The 16,438-nt window shown below is 34.2% G+C and overlaps 2 protein-coding genes across 2 annotated transcripts; one reads left to right on the top strand and one right to left on the bottom strand.

Annotated features, from left to right (window-relative positions):
- Window positions 1-3,322: 3,322 nt before the first annotated feature.
- LOC104770539 (uncharacterized) lies at window positions 3,323-5,125 on the bottom strand. The gene is made up of 4 exons (XM_010494981.3): window positions 4,778-5,125; window positions 4,434-4,690; window positions 3,861-4,312; window positions 3,323-3,779 (listed from the first exon to the last, which is right to left on the bottom strand). The coding sequence occupies exons 1-4, from the start codon at window positions 4,888-4,890 to the stop codon at window positions 3,519-3,521; spliced, it is 1,083 nt and encodes a 360-aa protein (XP_010493283.1). The 5' UTR covers window positions 4,891-5,125; the 3' UTR covers window positions 3,323-3,518.
- Window positions 5,126-9,781: 4,656 nt separating this feature from the next.
- Window positions 9,782-10,824, top strand: LOC104770540 (uncharacterized). The gene is made up of 3 exons (XM_087503661.1): window positions 9,782-9,905; window positions 10,150-10,309; window positions 10,456-10,824. The coding sequence occupies exons 1-3, from the start codon at window positions 9,835-9,837 to the stop codon at window positions 10,822-10,824; spliced, it is 600 nt and encodes a 199-aa protein (XP_087359787.1). The 5' UTR covers window positions 9,782-9,834.
- The last annotated feature ends 5,614 nt before the right edge of the window (window positions 10,825-16,438 follow it).

Raw genomic sequence — 16,438 nt, forward strand, 5'->3', positions numbered from 1 at the left:
ATTCACACAGACATATGTGGCCCAATGCAAACTCCATCTTGTAATGGGAGTGTGTATATACTTACCTTTACAGATGATTTCTCACATATGCTATGGGTGTATTTTTTGAGGCTGAAGTCAGACACATTTGCAACCTTCAAGAAGTTCAAGAGTATGGTGGAAACTCAAACTGGCAAAAGAATTAAAAAAATCAGGTCAGATAGGGGAGGTGAATTCAAGTCAGAGAAATTCTCAACTTTCTTAGAAGAAAACGGTATAGAAAGGCAGTTCACTGTGGCTTACTCACCACAGCAGAATGGTGTGGCTGAACGCAGGAACAGGACCCTGTTGGACATGGCAAGAAGCATGTTAAAAGACAAAGGTATGCCAGATGTGTTCTGGGCTGAAGCAATATTTACAGCAACTTATCTTCAAAATAAACTCCCCACGAAGGCTCTAAACCAGACAACACCACTTGAGGCTTGGAGTGGTCACAAACCCTCTGTTGGTCATCTTAAGGTGTTTGGCTGTGTGTGTCATGTGTGGATACCTGCAGCCAGAAGAAGAAAACTGGATGACAGATCAGAGAAAGCTGTGTTTATGGGATATAACACCATAAGTAAGGGTTACAGAGTGTATGTCTTAAGTACAAAAAGGATAGAAGTATCAAGAGATGTGGTCTTTGAAGAACACAAGAGTTGGAATTGGAGAACTCAAGAAGTTGAAGAGAAAAATGAGGACTCACCCAATAAGACCAGTCCATCTCAGAAAACGGATGAGGAAATTCCAAGGAGAAATGAAACCAGTCCAGAAATCAAAACAAGTATCAGAGATGAAAGACAAGGCATAACTCCGATACCGTTTCAGTTAAGTGAAGGAGAAATTGAGCCTGGGAGCTCCTCGCGAATTGTTCACAAAGTCAGAAGACTAGATGATGTGTATCATGATACAGATGAACAAGGAGAAGACGCAAATCATTTTGCAGAAGCATGTTATCTTACTTGGGAAGAACCTTCTACCTTTGAAGAAGCTATAAACAGCAAGGAATGGAGGATTGCTATGGATGATGAAATTTACATCATAAACAAGAATGAGACATGGGAACTGGTAAGGAAACCTGAAGGTAAGAAAGTGATTTCTGTCAAATGGATATATAAGGTGAAAACAAATGAATGTGGTCAGATTCAAAAACTGAAAGCAAGACTGGTGGCAAGAGGGTTTACCCAAACATATGGAGAAGATTATGGTGAAACGTTTGCTCCAGTATCAAGACACGACACAATCAGAACCATAATTGCTTTAGCCTCACAACATAAGTGGAACCTGCACCAAATGGATGTGAAGTCAGCATTTTTAAATGGGGAAATCACAGAAGAAGTTTATGTTGAACAGCCACCAGGGTTTGAGATAGAGGGAGCAGAGAACATGGTTTACAAGTTAAAGAAAGCCCTGTATGGCTTGAAACAGGCACCTAGAGCGTGGTATAGTAAGATTGACTCTTACTTTATGTCACAAGGATGTAAGAGAAGTGACTGTGATGCAGCAATGTACACACTAGAATGCGAAGGTGAGATTATGGTTATCAGTCTTTATGTTGATGATCTCATCATTACAGGGAGTAGTGAGAAAATGATCAAACAGTTCAAGGAAAATTTGAATAAAACGTTTGAAATGACTGACCTGGGAAAACTCAAGTACTTCCTTGGGTTTGAGATTACTTACACTGAAGAAGGAGTGTTTCTGAGCCAAAGGAAGTATGCTCAACAGTTGTTGGAAAAGTTTGGGATGAGGGATTGCAAACCTGTGAGCACACCTCTAAAACCAAGTGGAAAAGATCAAGGTGAAAGTGATTTTCTTCCAGATGCAAGACTATATCGAAGCATGATCGGAGGACTTCTGTATCTTGCAGCAACTCGGCCTGACCTTGCTTTTGCTGCATCTTACTTGTCTAGGAGCTTATCTAAACCCACTGAACAAAACCTACAAGAAGCAAAACGAGTGTTAAGATACATACAAGGCACTATGGATTATGGATTGAGTTTTCATGAGACCAATCAAGTAGAGTTGATTGGATTCTCGGATTCTGATTTGGGAGGTTGCAAAGAAGATACGCGCAGTACTACGGGTTTGTGTTTTACCTTGGGAAGTGCTGTGTTTACTTGGCAGACACAAAAACAGGACACCATTGCACAATCTACAGCAGAAGCAGAGTATATGGCGTTGTGTGCAGCCACCAATCATGCAGTATGGTTGAAGAGACTGCTGGGAGAATTGAGGGTCGACACCACCAAGGCAGTTCCAATTTATTGCGATAACACATCTGCTATTGCAATTGGGAAGAATCCTGTGCACCACAAGAGAACCAAACACATTCAAATAAAATACCATGTTGTTCGAGAGGCAAACAGAGATGGAGTAATTAATCTAAGACACTGTAGTGGGGAGGAACAAACTGCAGACATTCTTACCAAGCCTCTCGATACAAGACGGTTTGAATATCTTCGGTTCAAACTTGGAGTAGTGCAAAATCCAAACCGAGGAGGAATGATTGAGAGAGATCACACACACAAGAGGAAGCAAACCTTCACACAAAAGAGAAGATTCAGGGAACTAGAATCAAAGGAAAACAAAAGGCAGATGAGAATGGAGCATATACAAGTAAAGTGACGAAACCAAAAAGGACAACAGAGCAATTGAGAAATGGAACAATGAGGAAGAAAGATCACTTATCTCAGAGGGAAGAGATCAGTGATTTGAATCATTCGCATGAGCACCTGCAGAACAAGAAAAAGGATCAAGTTTCAGTTAAGATGGATAAGAATAAAGAAGGAGTCAAGCCAAGAGTCATATCCGAGAAAGTGGAAAGTCAGATCGAATATGATGATATTGTGAAGAGCAAGTCGACGAGGGAGCAAGGAAACAAACCTGTGAGCTACGCAGATGTTGTGAGAAGGAGTCTTGTGGTAGAACAGAAAATCAATGGAAGCAATCAGAGGAAAACAGAAATAAGAACCCTAGTGCCGAATTTGGGGATTAATCGAAAGAATTGAGATGGAGTGTTGGAAGTCAATCTTTGATTAATCCACAAATTGGCATCATCAAAGTATTTGGAAGAAGAAGAATCGAGGAAGAGCATCGATGTGCTAGAGGAGAAGTCGTGAATGAAGAAGAAGAGTTAATGGTTTCTTTTGGGCCTGTTTAATTGTTAAGCCCATATGTTAATGGGTTTGTTGTTGGTCTACAAAACTATAGGTTAAAGTGTTAACCTAAGTATAAATATGTAATGTATGGTGTATAATGAAGTTAAGGAAGCTTAAGATAAGAGATAAAGGCTGCTGCACAGTAACATCGAACAAGAATAACTCAACCATTTATCATCAATACATAAAAAAGAAGATACACAACAACATAAGCAAACCAACACACTCACTCCACGCTGAAACAATGAATCAGGAAAAATATAACACAAACATGATTACATCTCGTACAAAAGCAACTCTTAAGATGAAACCTGAAACACTCTAAAAGACTCAACCTTATCACACAAGTTTAGGATCTAGCCCTCTTGACTTCCTCGTCTTCCCCACAAACAGATCCTTGGACTTGATCAAACCAGGGAGGCAACCAATAACTGTCATAAAAGGGAACTGAGCCACCGAGTCCTTTCTTCCTAAAGATACAATAGCCATCTCTGAACCGGGCTTGTAAGTTGACATCTTTTTCCCACCCGACATCATTACTTTGATGTTCTTGACAACCACATTAGCATGACTCTCTGCTATATATCCTTGTTTCATCTCCTGTAATATAATTAAGAATCGTATAATCAAAGCAAGATACTATGTAAAAGCTTGATATATCCTATGATATCATGTACTTACCGGGATATTAGTGATATCTCCAATGGCAAATACATTGCTTTGACCCCTAATCCGCAAGTACTCATCCACCATGACCCTGCCTTTACCATCCAAGCTATCTCTCAAAACAGTTCCATTGAGCCAGTGTGAAGACAAAGGTTTCCCAACGCAGAGGAAATGACAATCTGCGTGTATAGTTTCTCCTCCTGACGTCCAGTATGTTTTGTTTCCGTCTGAAGCTGAACTCAAATCCACAGATTGGTTCAATATCACTTCCACTTTCTTTGATTCTAACCAGTCAGATGCTTTGTCAGCAGCTTTTTGTCCAACAAATTCAAGCAACCTTGGTCCTTTGTGTACCAGAGTGACCTTCTTCTCCGGGAAATCAACCGCTATTTCCGCAGCTAGCTCCACACCAGAGGGACCTCCACCAACAACCAGAACTGATTCAGAAGATTTGATCTTTTTATATTCTGCAACCAAATACACCATTGAATGTTGTAAATCATACTAGAAGAATAAACCAAATATCATCACTCACAATCTCAATACCAGCAGAAATCAGCATTGCCTAAGGAACCAGAAGAGTCGTACCAGCTTGGTAATGTGACAGCTTCTCTTGTCTAGTTTTAGGGAACAAGTCAGTGTGACCTATAGCAATCACGAGATAATCATAGCCAATCACAGATCCATCTTCAGTCATTACATCACTATTTGTGATATTGATCGCCGGAGAAGTTACAACACGGCCATGTTTCAAGTAAGTCTTGTGGTTAATAACTGTTCTTTCAGCAAACTTAGGCTCCACCATTGATCTCAAACTTGCCCATGTAATCTCAAAATACTCCTTCCTGTTTTAAAATGTATCAAAGACAAACTTTGAAGCTTTTGAAGACCAAAACGAAGAACAGAAAAAATGGTATTTTTAAGAAACTTACGGATCGATGAGGGTTACGTCAGCATCGGACTGAAGCAATTTCGCGGCGAGTGAGCCGGCGATTCCGCCGCCGATCACCACCACCCTGTTGCCTTTTCTAGACCCAGGTTCCATTTTAATCGAACTGAATCTCCAAATACACTCTGAACAAAATCTAAGGTTTTTTCGAATGTTCTTCTTTAGGTTTTTTTTTCTTCTTCTTCCAAATCAAACTGAAGAGTCCGATATATATATATATATATAGAGAGAGAAGTGTTGAAAGGTTGACAGAAGACGAAGAGTCATATGACTGGTTAGACGAAGAGTCACTTCCTCTTACATCATCGAATACGATGAATTAGCAATTTTTAATTTTCCTGAAAGAAACTATTGGGTCTTATAAAAACTATTGGACCTTTGAGTTTGGAAGACTGGGCCGAGGCATAACCTATTTCAGTCATATCCTTTTCTTTTATTTTTTCTCTTAACCAGGTGGATAAACCGGTAAGATTAATCTCTGAACGACTGAAACTATATATACACTAAAACCTCTATAAATTAATAATATTGAGACATTTTATTAATTTATAGTGATATTAATTTATAGATATATGTTTAATAGTTTAAATTTTAAAAATTATGAATTGAGACAATTTTAGTAAAATAAGATTAGACTTTCAGATATTATAAATTTTATGTTACTGGAATTGATTTTGTAATATATAGAAAACATTATTAACAATAAATTACAAATACAATAGAAAAATTCACTTATACACATGACATACATAAATTTAAATTTATGAATAGTAATATCAGTTGTTGTATTTAATAGTCAAACAAACTATCTAAATGTAAATGATGGATATCTAGAAATTGAAAACTTAACTATTTCTATGACATGTTACAGAATATTACCCTTGGTTAAAAACTTAACTACTTCTGTTAGGAAAAAAAAAGAAGTCAATATTACCCTTGGTTAAAAATTCCTGCAATTTCGTTTTTTTTTTGTTTTTTTATAAAAGTCTGCCATACAAGTAATGGCAGATTAATTTGTAAGTGGCAGATTTATTGTCGATGACAGTTTTTTTTTGGTAGACTTATTTTAGATGGCAGATTAATTTGCAGAGTTTGACGGCAGATTTGTTTTCTATGGCAGATTTATTTGAAGTGTGTAACGACAGATTTTTTGTGAACAACAGATTTTCTTAACGCGATAGACTTATTTATAAAGTTATGAGAGATTTTCATTGTTTTGGTCAAATTTCTAGGAATTTTGTGGCAGATTTTTTATGATTGTTGTAACAGTTTTATTTTTCACTTAAAAAATCTGTCACATTGCGACAGATTTATAAACGTAAAAATAATTGCTAGTTTGACATCTAGTGATGACAGATTTTTTTTAAGTTATGACTGATTTTTGGATTGAAGGAAAAATCTGTTGTTTGATAACAGATTTTCGAAAGTCTTTTTAAAATTGCTATATTGACCCACATGCACAATATACGTTATGGCAGAGTTTCTTATGTTATGACAGTTTTTTTTCCTACTAAAAAATCTGCTGCTTGATAACAGATTTATTGTATATGAATACAATGATAACATATTTGTTTTTTGTTGATATAGTGATAGCAGATTTGTTATCTGTAATGAAAAATCTATTATTTCGAGTTTGATAACAGATTTTTTTCAGGGTAATGATAGATTTATTAGTGCCTTTTGTGACAGTTTTTTTTTAAGTTAAGCGACAAACTTTTGTAGCAGTTGCCATATATGGCGAGAATCTAGGGTTTACCTTATTTTTTCTCTTTTGTATCATGCCTCCCCTCCCTCTATATCGACTAAAATTGTTTTCTCTTTTGGGTTCATCTTATTTTTCGATAAATTCTTTTTTCCTCCTCTCCAATGTGGATTTAATCATGTTTTCTTTCCTTTTGGGGTTCATAATCGATTTCTCTATTATTTTCTTGAATTAAATAATTGAGGATTGGTATATGAGGATTACATGCTGGATAACAAGGTATTTGATGTTGTCTTGAGTTAAATAATTGAGGGTCGGGTTTTGTTTTTATGTTTTTTGTATTATTAGATTTTATTTAGTATTTAATTTGCTATTTTTTATTTCCTATTTCAGTTTAGTTGGCCTTTTGGTAATTTAAACATAACATTGTGTCAATCTAGTTTTCCTCTAACGGAGGGTGTCAATCTAGCAATATTTTTTCAATTTTGTGTCAATCTGGTCTATTTTCACATAAAGAAAACTCAAAATTATTAGATCTCAGTTCCTTAGCTACATATCAATCGTTTTCCTAAAGCTTGTTCCTCTTCAACACCTCAAATCTCGATCTCAGTTCCTCAAGGTTGCTACGTTAAGCATCGTCTTTTGTGCTTCCGTCGTCGGTGGTAATATCTCGCTTCGTTAGCTTCCTGTCTCTTTTAATCAACCCGTCGGTGCTACGACGCCGTTTTTCACCGCTCTGTTCGCTTATCTTATGACCTTTAAGAGAGAAGCTTGGGTTACTTATGGTGCTCTCGTCTTTGTTGTTGCCGGTGTTGTCATCGCTAGTGGGGTAATCACAGTTCTTCTCTTCCTCTGTTTTCAGTTATGTTAACAATGCCATATATGAAAGTTTGGGCTTTCCTAGATTTGAAAGATCTGATTTGGATTTTAGATGACTACAAGAATCTATTACAGCATTCAAACTACAAGAAGATAGTTGTCTTGAATCTGCAGGGTCTTCAACGTCCAACATGTAAAGATTAGCAATCCTTCTACCTCTTCCAATTGTCAATCCCCTGATAGGATCCTGTATCAGGCAAGAACTAGGATCAAAGATAACACGAGAACCAAGGTCTGTAGTCAACGAACTTATACTGAGAAGATTTAGCCTGAAATCTGGTATATACAGAACATTCCTCAAACTGATAGAACCATTGATCACCACTGTACCAATACCAGCTACCATAACTAAACTGCCATTGGGAAGATTAACATGCTGACGAATAGACATATCAAGATCATCAAATAAACTCCTATCATGACTGACATGATGAGTAGCACCGGAATCAATAATCCATGATCTTTTATTTGTCACACATTGAGCAACAGTCAATATTCCAATAAAGCAATAGGTAGGATTAGAGAAGAGAATAACAGAAGGTGAAGCTTCATTCGTTGATGTTGGTGTGGTCGGAGAGGTGGACTGAGGAACAAGGTGAGAGCTGAAATACGCAATGAAGTTCTGCAACTGATCTTTAGACAAGTTCCCAATCAAACTCTCCAAACCATCGGATTTCTTGTCAGAAACACCAATCGTACCAGAAACTTGGGCTGTAACAGCAGGGGACATACTAGACGATTGAGAAGATTGAGAAGAAGCAAATTGTTGCTTCCTAGGCTTCCATCCAGGTGGATAACCATGTAGCTTGTAACAACGGTCCACAACATGGCCAGTAAAGCCACAATGAGAGCAAATCGGTTTATCCTTCTTATGAGACTGATATGCAGCATTAACAGATCGAGCAGAGGTGGGAGGAACCGTGACATTCATCACTCCAGGATGTGGCACAACATTCCCAACCTGAAAAGCAGCTGGTACAACACTCACACCAAATTGTCTCTAACTATCATCTTGATCTAAGATGTTGTAAACTTCAGCAATATCAGGTAGAGGCTTCTTCATGATGATTTGACCCCTGATGATAGAGTAAGACTCGTTTAAACCAGCCAAAAACTTAATGAGTTGTCCTCTATCAACCTTCGCTTGAAAATTGCGTTTGCTCACACAGTTGAAAGAACGACAACACAAACATGATTCAGTAGGTTCACTGCCGTCAAGCTGATCCCATAGAGTTTTCAAAGCAGTGTAATAGCTTGACAAATCCATGGAACCCTGACGCAGATCTTGAATCTGCTGAATCAAATGAAAGGTTCTCGGCAAGTTTGTCATATGAAATCTATTGTGCAGATCTTTCCATATCATAGTAGCATCATCAAAGTTCAAAATACTACCATAGATCTGCTTAGAAACAGCATTCAACATCCACGATTTGACCATACTGTTGCATCTAGACCAGATCCGAAAGATAGGATTACCTTCATCCGGACGAGGTAGAGAACCATCGATGAAAGCGAGTTTGTTCTTTGCATCAAGAGCAATCTTCATCGCAGAGCACCAGTGGTTGTAGTTCGTACCATCAAGACGATCTGCAACGAGAGAGAGGCCAGGATGATCAGCGCTGTGAAGAAAAAATGGTGAGTGTGGGCTATCCACAGTATCGATCTCAGAACTGGAAGTGATCGGAACACCCAGAGTTGGATCTGCCAGAATCGAAGAGAAAGAGCTCATCGGAGCTTTCGATTTTGAAGCAGAACTCCCAACACCGGTGGATTTACCCTGACGACGAGTACTTTTCCGGATCGGAACTCCCATATCGACACAAACGAGCACACAACAAATCACCAACAATAAAACGATCAGAGTAAAGAGAAAACAAAATCTGAGCTAAGCGTATAGCTCTGATACCATATTAGTTGAGTGGAACGAACAGAATCGATGAAGATGGTAGAGAAAAGAGGAAGAAGATGAGAATGGAAAATGATGATTTCTGTTATTCACAATTAATGTATGATACAGAGATTATATACAAGTAAAGTTTATCCGGTACAAACCGGTTATTTACATAACCCATATTAAACCGTTGTATATCTAATAGATTCGTAGTTAGATGTTCATATGTTGGTGTGAAAGATCTAAACTTGGACAAAAGGTGTAAACTTTGAAATCAGGGTAAATTTGAGTGTTGAATTATCTAAAAAGCTTTAGCCTTTTTTTGTTTATGGTCTAATTATCAGGTGTAGAAATTTTGGTAGAACAACATTTTGGGATCTAACCTTCCTTATTTCTACTGGAAGGTGATATCTTTAACCGCTTAATCAAGTGGTTGGTTATATCCTTTGTGCAGAGACGATCTTGGTTTTATTATTAAGTTTATGTGTAGTGTGTGTATGATGTTGATCTAAAGCACCAAGTTTTGTTTTTGCAGGGTGAGCCAGGATTTCACTGGTTTGGGTTCATTATGTGCATTAGTGCTATGGCGGCAAGAGCCTTTAAATCTGTTCTTCAAGGCATTCTACTTTCTTCTGAGGGGTAAATAATATATCACGCCTTCATTTGTCTTTAGATTCTGTAAAGCAGTTAAGAGGATCAAATCAGGAAAGTTTTGTTGCCTAATTAAGAAATCTCATAAATGGTTGGTTCTTAGGTAGAATGTTGCAATACACTATTATCAGGTTAAGATTTTAACGCATAGAAGAACTAAATTGTTACCAAAAACACCAACATTTATATATGATGTCTCTGTTGTTCCTCTTCTTCTTTCTTTCTCCTGCAGGGAAAAGTTGAACTCGATAAATCTGGTGTTGTATATGTCTCCAATAGCTGTCATTTCTCTTCTTCCCGTCACGCTAGTTATGGAACCAGACGTGATCAGCTTGACCTTGATACTTGCAAAACAACATCAGTACATGTGGATACTTCTTCTAGTTAACTCGGTGATCAGCTGTGTTGTTTTTTAGATTTATGCTTCAATTACTGTTAATGTCCTGATGATCTGTTATGTATTTATGTGGTTCTTGATTTGCCATAGTGAGTTAGGTCTTTAAATGAGTTTTTTTTTTTTGTGTGGATGGATAAACAGATAATGACCGCAACTTCATCAAATAAAGAACTTGCAGTGTCTGTTTCGTTTGGTAAGTTTGAGAATGATTCACTTTCATGGGAGAAATTTTCATCTTTTTCTCCAAACAAGTACTTGGAAGAAGTGGAGAAGTGTGCAACTGCTGGATCAGTAGCTCAGAAGAAGGCTTATTGCGAATCACATTACAAGAAGATTGCTAAGAGGAGAGCTGATATCATCATGGAGCAGAATCAGAACCGGGGAAAAACATACGATAGTGACAATGACGAGTCAATGATGATTGAATTGACTCTAATGCTTGTTATGAATCTAACAGTGAAAGTACTTCAGAAAAAGATAAGCTTTTTGCCAGCATTGCCAATAAAGTGAATGAAACATGTATTTATGAGCCTCTTGAAGAAACTATGGACTTCGAGGATCGTCAAAGCTTGGCTGATGCAGGGGATGATCTGAATACCTTAAAGTTGGAGAAACTTGAAGATACTTCATCAAAGGATACACGTAAAAAGAATGAAACGCCAATGAAGGAGAAAAAGAAACAGAAAGATCATAATCCAATCAAGAAGACAAATAAAAAATATTGTATATTATTGTAAAATAACATCTTAAGGTATTTGATGTATAGATGTTTGAGAAAAAGGATCAAAGGATGGAGAAATAGTAGAGATGTTTGAGAAAAAAAGTGGGTGCGTTTAATGAAGTGATAGATGGGAAATATATCTGTTTAGAAGCTATTAAGGAGTAGAAGATGGAGCATTTGCAGAAGATAGAAGAGTTGCAACATAGACGAAGGACAGAGATTTGTTTGGTTGTAATTAATAGAATTTTAGGGTGAATGTGAGGTTTTATGTACAACTAAATCACTTAGGTACAACTGAGAAAATTTCAGTATAACTTGAACTATTTGGTGCAACTGTACTAGAGCTACTAAAATAAGTTTAAATATGGATAATGTGAAAACGAAAAAAAATAGATTTTTTGGCGGCGGATATTCATTTAATATCATCACGTGTGGTAAAATGAACCAAAGACAACAGGATATTAGTAAAAAATTATTTGGTATACACATAATTATACATAGTTGTCCAGTTGTACTCTCATATTCATAGTTGAACTTTTGTATTTTTTCGTATTTCCAGTTGGACTATAATATAAATTATTAAGCAGTTGGCCACAAGATTTATCACTATTAATTAGCATATACAAGGTTTTCATAACACAATGTTCATAAAAACTTGGGTTTCACCTCTTTTGCTTCATTTGAGGTGATCACTTACTAAGTCTTCCTTATACTATAAAGAGTGTTTAATGTGAAAATGATAGTATATATTAGAAAGTGATAAATTCTTGTATTGTTGATTAAACATGGTTCTTTAATAGTTCAATATGTTTTAGAAATTCTTATAAACCTTAATTATCATTTTCATATTTTAAATATAAATGCAAATCTAAATATATATTTAGTTGTACCTAGTTGAACTGAGTATTGTATATTTATGTTATCTAAATATTACCCTCTATAGTTAAAATGTAATTTTGTGTGGTTATTGTTCATTACCTCTCGAAAATATGATAAATAAATAAACAATTACGAATTACCTAGAAGAAGATATGTTGAAGATGACTATAAAATTACAATAATATTGTTCATTAAAACGGATTTATGGACCTACACTAAGCAAAAGAACGTTATGTACGTACACTAATCTCAAGAACATTATGTATGTATAAGTTCATATGTATGTACACGTTTATATGTACGTACACGTTCGATTTTAGGTTTAATGAACCCGTTACCAGAATATCCTCGTCTTCTACCTCTAACATACGACTGAAAACCCTAATTTCCCCTGCCTCACTTTATTTTTTCACGACTTATGTCTATTTTTTTGGTTTCACTTGTGGGGTTTTTACTCAAGTATTATAGATTTTCGACTCAACATCTGATTTCTAAATTAAAAACCTATAAAAAGTGAGTTATATAGATTTCCGAAACGATATCTTGCTCTTCCATGGATGAACCCAGAGGAAAGATTTCCGAAACTGAGTAGGAAAAAGACGTTTGCTCCGGCCGATAAACAGAACATGATTGATGAATCTGCTACAAACTTTATTACATGAGCACCATTAATCGGAACTACAGCAAACGTGTTTAGATCTATCCCCAATAAGTCTATCACAACGCTAGACTGTCTTTGCCAGCTCAAACAAATTCGTATTATTCTGGTAAGACTTTACAGCTGTCAAAAATGCCTACTAAATCTACCACAGACTAGAAGTCTACCAATACACTACGAAAACTATTGAGAAAAACAAACAAAGTATACCAAAAATATATGTAAAGGATAAGGTCTGTCGCATAAATCTGTCGCAATAGGCCATTAGTCTACCATAAATATCTTTTGGGTCATATTGACTATCGAAGGTGTACGTCAGATATTTTTGGTACACTTAGTTTTTGATACACATATACGTCCACCGATAAATGTACCAACACTACAACTAAGTGTACCATCTACGTTGACCGATAAGTGTACCAAGACTACAACTAAGTGTACCAAAAATATCTAACGTACACCTTTAATTAGTCCACCTGTATAAATCTACCATCAAAGGATTGGTAGACTTAGTCCTAGTTTCCAATGTTTTTTTTTTACTAATGGCATTACCCGTAATTACGTTTTTTTCTCAACACTAGTTTCAAGGGTAGTATGGGTACAAAGTTTATTCTAGTAATTACCAACAATTATGTGTTACTTTTGTAATAAGGAAGCTTTTATGTAAAATTCTAGTAACTCACCCTATTTTATATGGGAATTTCAAAAAAATTATAATCTTATTATTTTATCGAATTTTGTTATTTTTTACACTGGTCCGACTTGGGACTATCAAAATTTATTAATTTATAGTGTTTTTAATTTATAGAGTATTAATTTATAGAGGTTTTACTGTATAACTTAAGATATGACTATTAATAAAAAATGAAAACAATATATTTTCAAAGTTGCTCATTAATTTCTTTTTCTTCAACAAAACTGTTTCTTTTGTGTTTTTTTTAAATAGAAAAAATATCAAAAAGACTAAAAGAGATAACATAGATTGTTTGGATTTTCTCTTTGAGACATCATGATATAAAAGCATAATATCCTTAAATTTTGTTTTTATGTATTAATATCTTGCTTTTTAATTAATGTAATAAAGATAGGATTTGATTGTTTGGGTTTTGTTTTTATAAGACAAAAGATAGGACATATCATAAGAAATGAATTCAAGGCCAAATATAGTTTAATATTATACATCGACATATATATATCTTATTATATAAAGTTTGATGTCAAAATTACTCATTAACAAGATCGTGACACGTGTCAGTTATATCATTCAGATGTTGACACATGTCAATTCTAAGTTTTTAAAATTTTAAAAAATAAAAATGTAAAAATTCAAAACCTACCATAAAAAGGTTTTATATAAAAGTAAAATAGAGAAAAGAAAACCTAATTTTATTTAATTTTTTTTTTTAAAAACCTACAGCTTTAAATTTTTTAAAAGATCATTATAAGGAGATTATATATATAGACTAGATTGCGGGTTTAAAGTTTTATAAATTAAATTAAATTTAACAAAAATATATTAAAATTTGTTGTATGTTATTTCTAAATTTTATTTTGTTATAATACACTGATTTATATCTATTTACAAATCTTTTAAGTATATAACTTTTAAAAGTGTGTTTTTTTACACCTAAATATACTCTGTGTTACAAATATATTCTTTATCACCACCTAGAAAATGTCTATATGAACACATTAAGCCAACTATTTTACTTTCATTTATGTATAGTTTTTTAATTACTAAAATTGTTGGCTCAAATAACATTTTGAATAAAAAATATATTACATAATATAATAGTCAATGATGTATCATCATAATAATGTATGACCACCATGGAGAAAATCTTGGCTCCGCTTTCATCCCTTTATGGAGAGAACCTTGCGTCCAACCTCCTCCACCTTCCTCTTTTGGAAAGATAACCTTGTGTCCAACCTTCTCCACCAAAGAGAGAACCTCGGATATGCCCTCCACCTGTATGGAGAGAACATGATCACGTTTTTTTGCTATCTCAAAATGGCTTGCTCCGACAACTAATGAAATTAAAAACTTTTTTCTAACATCATAAAATCTTTTGATAGTAACTAATATTAAATTTCCCAATGTATTCGTAGAAGTGTCTTTGACACACCATGATGTAGCCTGTCTCTGTAACGCCTCAACCGCCACCTTGCTTAGTGAGCCTATGTCCACTCTCAGTCCATGGGCCCACCTTCCTAAGTTTCCCTTACATCTATTCCCGGCCCGTGAACCGACCCATATTCGATGGGTGGTTTGTTACGTCTGAGAGACTTTAAAAACTTGTTTACCGATCCTACAAATCTACAAATGATCTTTGCCTGTGTTTTGTCCTCACTCTCACAGTTCTGACAATCACTTCTAGGAGGTCACCCATCATGAAGTTCTCTCATGACTCTTGACCAAAAAAATAAGTGTATTTTGGTGACATATGTGGCCAAATCAATTCTTTTAAACCTTTCCGCAAACGTAGGTGTTACAGTCTTTAAGCTCCTATGAATCTATCAACAATGATTTATGGTTTTCCAATCTATTTATCTATGTTTGTTGTAAGCTTGTGTTTGATTAGCCTATTTTATCTATCCATTAGTTTGATGAGCTTCTACTCGTTATCTCCCTCTGGAATTGAATGAATAATGGTAACAATTATGTTTGCAAAAAAAAAAAGGTTTATGACCAACCAATCAATGTTGAGAAATTAGAAGAAATTAATGTTGCATAATTAAAGAAAAAACAGAAAATTATAAGTATGATAATATATGAATCTCAAATAATTCAAAGATGAAAATATAAATTAAATAAAACAATCTAAAAATACTATAATAAATTTTAAAATACAGTATTAGGAAAAGAAGACGCATATATTAACCTTTTTTTTGGTCAACATATTAATCTTACATATTCCCAACTGAAAAAGGAGAAAATTTTAGTTTAAAAAAATAAGAAAAATTTACCTTCCCATTAAAAAAAATTCCAATTAAACAAAGTTGAAAGCAGCATTTTTGATTATTTCCTTAATCCTTTTTCTATATTTTTTTTGTAGAATTAATAACTTAAAATTAAAAATAAGTAAATAATATTAGAATTTCGAATTTATGAAATATATATATATATATATATATAATCTCCTTATAATTATTTATAATACTTTGTATTATTTGATAAATTCTGTCATTTTTGTTAATTATCCTTTTACATTATTAATATTTTTTATGTAAGCAAATTCTTACTATTAAATATTAACTTTTACACATGTCAAAATCTGAGATTGATAACTTGACACGTGTCATAATCATGTTAATGAATAACTTTGAAAACCAAACTTTATATAATAAGATATCAATAAATTCAAAATTATAGTATAGTTTATTTATTTGTATTTTAATTTGCTAATTTTACAAGAAAATTTACTTTTTATATAAGATAAAAAGATAATTGTAAAAATATACAACTAATTACTGTTTCTAAAAAAATGTAAATACTCACCTTTACATAAAGAAAAAGATGGTTGAAGTAAAAAAAAGATAGATCGTCTCATATTTTTTTTCCACCAATCAAATAATTTATTCAAAAGACTGCTATTGTAATATATAAGATAGGAGTATATAATATTAACGTATGTATTTTTGTAACTATAAAAATGTTAAGAGACATATAATAGGTTATTTAATGTATTCGTAAAGACAATTTGTTGGTAGTAGTAAAGAATAAAGATTATATTTTAACAGTAAAACATATAAAACATATTTGTGTATACAAATACACTTTTAGTGGTAATGTATATAGTAGATTTGTGAATAGATATATTATATATTAGTGTATTATAGCAAAAAAAAAAACTATTTTCTATAAT

The sequence above is a fragment of the Camelina sativa genome, chromosome 20 (genome assembly GCF_030686135.1).
Source record: "Camelina sativa cultivar CO46 ecotype springtype chromosome 20, ASM3068613v1".
In the NCBI taxonomy this organism is placed as follows: Eukaryota; Viridiplantae; Streptophyta; class Magnoliopsida; order Brassicales; family Brassicaceae; genus Camelina; species Camelina sativa.